General features: G+C 35.2%; 1 protein-coding gene across 1 annotated transcript; it reads right to left on the bottom strand.

Moving 5' to 3' along the window:
• Positions 1–463: 463 nt before the first annotated feature.
• LOC149248278 (uncharacterized) lies at positions 464–4027 on the bottom strand. Its single transcript, XM_089448699.1, has 4 exons — positions 3801–4027; positions 3465–3559; positions 576–670; positions 464–483 (listed from the first exon to the last, which is right to left on the bottom strand). The coding sequence occupies exons 1-4, from the start codon at positions 3894–3896 to the stop codon at positions 464–466; spliced, it is 306 nt and encodes a 101-aa protein (XP_089304825.1). The 5' UTR covers positions 3897–4027.
• Between the last annotated feature and the right edge of the window lie 1615 nt (positions 4028–5642).

Below are 5642 nucleotides of genomic sequence, written 5' to 3'. Positions count from 1 at the left end.
AGGAGTCGTATAAGTTGATTTTAGGTTGCATTTCAGGAAGACATATGTTCTAGACATTGTATTTTTCTTAATACAATTTGTTTTATGATTCATACTTTGATGCTTCACCGTTGCAACCTCTCTTTCTTGGCTATGACAGGAAATGAAGCAGGTATTAAACCAACCTTGAACATTAAGGTCAAAACTCTTTGCTAATAATTGAAATTCATAGCTTTCTTCATTCAGGCCTCTCCAAAATATGTTGGTGACTATGAACATCGTTATTTTCGTTAGGAATTTTACTAGATGGATTCATGGTCTGACTTCTTGCATGGTTAGTTTTTCAGGGTTGTCTGGTTGGAAATGGGATGGCAGATGAAGTATTTGGCAACTCAGAGGTGCCTTTTGCAGATGGAAAGGGACTTATTTCTGACGAATTATACCAGGTGTGTACCCTGCAACGTTAAAATAAGAGACCATGTAATCATAGGCACACCATGCTGTCTGCATAATGCAACATGAAATTTCCAATAAAAAGATTAAAAACATTTCATCTTGTCTCTGAATAAAACGAAGAATGAATGAAGAAAAGTTACCGGATAGTTTCCAAAGGACCCATTGCAGTTTTAGCCATGGCCCTAGACAAAGCTCCACTGGTAAACTCTCTAAATGATCTGCCTTTGAATAAAGTCTGCATGCATATCAAGATTAATAGGTGAGAGAAACTGGGATTCCAATATCAATATAAAGAGACAGAGCAGTCGGAGGGTCAGAATTTTCTTCAAGTCCATGCAATTTGTGGTTAATTTATTCACTACCCATGTAATTATATCTCTGATTATCACCTCACTTCAGCTGAATTGCAAGGCAACACCTGCAAATGCCAGAGTGGAGTCCTTTCCAGGATATCATGGAAATATTAGTTATGAGATATATGTTGGGTAAGTGCCATATCTATCCGAGGTAAAGTATATTTATTCATGAATAAAGTCCATGTTCAAATGGAACAATAATTGAAAGTAACAAATTCAAAGTGCCAGATTTTTCACTGGCAAGAATATTTATTCATTAACACAGTCATGTTCAAAAATAGCATGCATGAATTTACTCCTATTTGTAAATAAACAATTAGCTGTGTATTTATGCAAATATTAAGAACATAACCAAAGAGTTCATAGCTTGTAGAATGTTCATAGCTTGTAGAATGCATGCTTATATGACAAAGAAAGACAGAAAAACATAAAAGATATATAGATATCAAATTTTTATGCACAGACTGTGAATATGTTTGAACAGAGTTTAATTTCTATGGATACTTAATAAATTTGGTGACAATTGAAGCTAAAAAATATTAAAGTCAAAATTGTTGCATGGAGAGTTCAAAATATGTAAAAGACTAGGAGCGAAAATTGTTATATGGAGTGCTTAAAGATGTGATTCTACCACTCTTATATTCTATTGGATGACCAATTAACTGCATGAAAGTCTTTGTGTTTTCTTCATATTCATGAAGGTATGTGACAGTTAGTGAGGCCAATGGAAGAGAACTTTTCTACTATTTTGTGAAGTTAGAAAGTAATCCAGAAAATGATCCACTTCTTCTTTGGCTTGAGGGAGGTCCTGGTTGCACCGGTTTCAATGGATTTGTCTATGAGATTGGTCAGCTATGGGAATTCTTGCTCTTATTGTCTGTTTCAATGCTCAAAGTTGCTATTTACTGAATGAATTTTGATCTTGTACATATTAAGTTTTCAAATTGTGTAATCTGGCCATGGGAACGGCTTATTCAAATGGCTAACTATAAGCTCACTTTTACCCATGCTGTTGGAATTGGCACCCAAAACCGAGTCAACTGTTGTTATAATTAGGCTTATTCAATACTAAGATATCATTGTAAACCAAAGAATAATGGAAATCGATAAATTATGGATTTCATTCTCTTGAAACATTACCTATTCAATGTTAAGCATTGATCGTGAAAAGATAATGCACTTGCCAGACTTGCAAGGCTAGGCAGCGTGGGAGGCTATTTTGATGGAATCCTTGTGTAGAGAAAAATAGAACATAATAGTGATTTTTTGAAATTTGTAAAATAAAATGATAGAGATCTTCTAATATTTATCCCAAAGTTTTTATCCTATTGCAGGTCCAATGAGTTTTGATCTCAGTAACAATTCTGGGAGTTTGCCCAAACTCATCCCCAATCCACACTCTTGGACTAAGGTTGGCGTTCAAGGCTCCTGCCTCTGCCACTATGGTTATAATGAAATGTTTTCAATTAGGGCACCAAATTTTTTTCCCTCTTTCAAACATTTGTCAAGTGAGCATACTAGATTATGTCACTGATAAAGCATCTCTGTTATCAAATTTTATGTTCTGTTGCTTTCATCACTTTGGAATTTGCCATTATTAAATTGTTTCTCATCCAACTTGGACTTAACTTGGATGCGACTGAATCTATAAATTTTTTTTGTAATGGATTAACCTTGAATGGTTTTGCACATGTAGGTCTCCAACATTCTTTTTGTTGATTCTCTAGTTGGGACTGTATTTTCTTACTCCAATACAGCTACATATTACTAGACTGGAGATTTTAAGGCTGCTTCAGATATACATACTTTCCTCATAAAGGTTTTCAGTTCTATCACGTTACAAAAAATTAGTTTACAAGTGTATAGATTTTTGTGAATCTCAGTACAATTTATAATCTTGGATGTATTGGTTTGAAGCATTCACTGAGTTTCTATCTAATCCATTTTATGTCGGAGGGGAATCTTATTGTGGTATTAATATTCCACTGGTGGTACAGGAAATAGTAAATGGTAAAGCACACACGACCCATGTTTTGTTATTCAGTTGACTTCTTCGATTCTCTGTTTTTGGAATAGGCTGGAATTTCTTTGTGGCAGCAGGAGTCCTATAAGTTGATTTGAGGTTGCATTTCAGGAAAAAATATGTTCTAGACATTGTATTTTTCTTAATACAATTTGTTTTATGATTGATACTTTGATGCTTGACTGTTGCAACCTCTCTTTCTTGGTTATGACAGGAAATGAAGCATGTATTAAACCAACCTTGAACATTAAGGTCAAAACTCTTTGCTAATAATTGAAATTCATAGCTTTCTTCATTGAGGCCTCTCCAAAATATGTTGGTGACTATGAACAACGTTATGTTCGTTAGGAATTTTACTAGATGGTCTCATGGTCTGACTTCTTGCATGGCTAGTTTTTCAGGGTTATCTGGTTGGAAATGGGATGGCAGATGGAGTATTTGGCAACTCAGAGGTGCCTTTTGCAGATGGAAAGGGACTTATTTCTGACGAATTATACCAGGTGTGTACCCTGCAACGTTAAAATAAGAGAGCATGAAATCATAGGCACACCATGCTGTCTGCATAATGCAACTTGAAATTTCCAATAAAAAGATTAAAAATGTTTCATCTTGTCTCTGAATAAAACGAAGAATGAATGCAAAAAAGTTACCGGATAGTTTCCAAAGGACCCACTGCAGTTTTAGCCATGGCCCCGGACAAAGCTCCACTGGTAAACTCTCTAAATGATCTGCCTTTGAATAAAGTCTGCATGCATATCAAGATTAATATGTGAGAGAAATTGGGATTCCCATATCAATATAAAGAGACAGAGCGGTCGGAGGGTCAACATTTTCTTCAAGTAAAATTTACTGCGGTGGGTTTAGTATGAAATTCTCTCTACTCGGTTCAGTAAATAATACTTAAATCATTGGGATTGAAATTTGAAATTGAGGATCTCCAATGTTCTACTCTGGAGTCTGTACCAAGGGTAGAAAAGCATACTTACTTGGAATGCTTTGCGCAGATCAGAAGCCTGAAAATTTTCTTTGCTGGGTAGTTTGTCTAACTTTGCCTCCATACTTTTCATAATTAAGGGATCCATGGTGCTCAGAGCCAATAGCTCTATGACTTGAAGTTATGGGATTTTCACACCCCACCTCAAGTATGGACTGTTAATCTCAGAAACCCAAATGCCATAGAGGAGACCCACAATACCCATTGCCCGCCTGCATGGTGCCATTCGACCCTTGCTCGGCAACCCCAGACGAACCACATTGCGCTCAACAGCATTCGGCTCTAGGAATCCGTTCCCCGCCTGCGTCGAGAGGTCCTTCGAAACAGCCATGGATTGCAAGGATTGACATCGCAGAGAATTGAACATGAAACCTCTGCATTTGTCGTGAAACACAGATGAGGACTTGAGGAAGATTGGGACCGATACATTCGAGCAAGTGCTCGGGGAAGGAATCAGTTAATGTTGTGGTGAAGCCGCCGCTTTGATCAACATTACAGAGTCCCGATAGTTGAACCGTCTTCTATAAATTGTTACCAAACTCTCAACTCAACAATGGAGATCTGCCAGTTTTGATTCTTATAACTTTTCGGTGGAATCAATCTGATGGCCGAAACAATTTTAATCGTCTAACAACTAAATCAAGTGCTCACAAATGGACATGTAACCTCAAACGAGAGTTGGTTTCAGAGGGGAACGCCTTACAACGTAATTATAATTCTATTCCATAATCATTCCTTAAAGCTATATACAAATATTTTCAACGAATGTTCAATGCTATGGTTTAAATAGCTAACAACCTTTGTTATATATATATATATATATATATATATATATATATATATATATATATATATATATATATATAATTTTGTACCTATTAAGTACGGAGATCATTCAAATATTTCTAATCTAATTTTCTTTTATAGTGAAAAAAGATTTGATCTTTGTTCACAAATCCACAATAGGAATCAAAACACTTATTATTTTAAAACTTTGTTATTTTTATATTATCAATCATAAAAATAATTATTATATAAGTTAAGCGCGTGTGTATAAACAAGATTCTTAATCATAGAAATTTATTCTTACTTTAACATGAAGATTCTTAATTTGCAAATAGACTTTATTACAATACCATGACTCAATACCATGGTTTGCAATATTGCAATACCACATGCCCAAAAAACCATAACTCATTTCATGTGACACTTATTCATATGCCATGAAGGAGCATCAACCTCTAGGGGACCATTTTCTTAGACCCAAAAGGTTCATGAAATTTTCCAATAAAGAGATATTTTCTCCAATATAAATTTGCTCAAAATTAAGAAATTTTATGTAATTACATGTGTCTACATCCAAAAATAATATGGATGGTTAAGACTCTTAAATTATTTTGATAACTAAGAGTTTTAGGGCCAAATGGGCCTTTGTAATAATGAGAGGTGCCAAACTAAAATGTTAGGACAAATGTTCAAGTTTGTCTCGATTTGTTAGGATAATTTCCTCTATAGCAGGAAAGTACATGTAAAGTTAGAATTCAATGGCTAGGGGGTGCCTCTCGTACTAGAGTGACATAGAGGGCTCACGAAGGAGTTTGAAGTAGGAGAATTAGAGATTTTACAATTGGAGAGACAAAGATGTAGTAATAGAGATCGACTAGAATTGGTAGATCGAGCAGAAAATCCATGTCAAGTCTCTGTAGATACAATTTTTTTTTGTTAACAGGAAAAAATTTCATTTGATTCCTGTCTATGTATCATGGGTGAATTGGTGCCCTTGATAGTCACCTAGATTCCTTGCATAAACTTCTTGTGGTTGGATTCTTTGTTA

Source organism: Pinus tabuliformis, chromosome 7 (genome assembly GCF_031772625.1).
Source record: "Pinus tabuliformis cultivar Carrire ecotype Pingquan chromosome 7, CPIR1, whole genome shotgun sequence".
Classification (NCBI taxonomy): Eukaryota; Viridiplantae; Streptophyta; class Pinopsida; order Pinales; family Pinaceae; genus Pinus; species Pinus tabuliformis.
The sequence above is the reverse complement of the archived record's forward strand: the minus strand, read 5'-3'. Positions and strand labels throughout refer to the sequence as shown.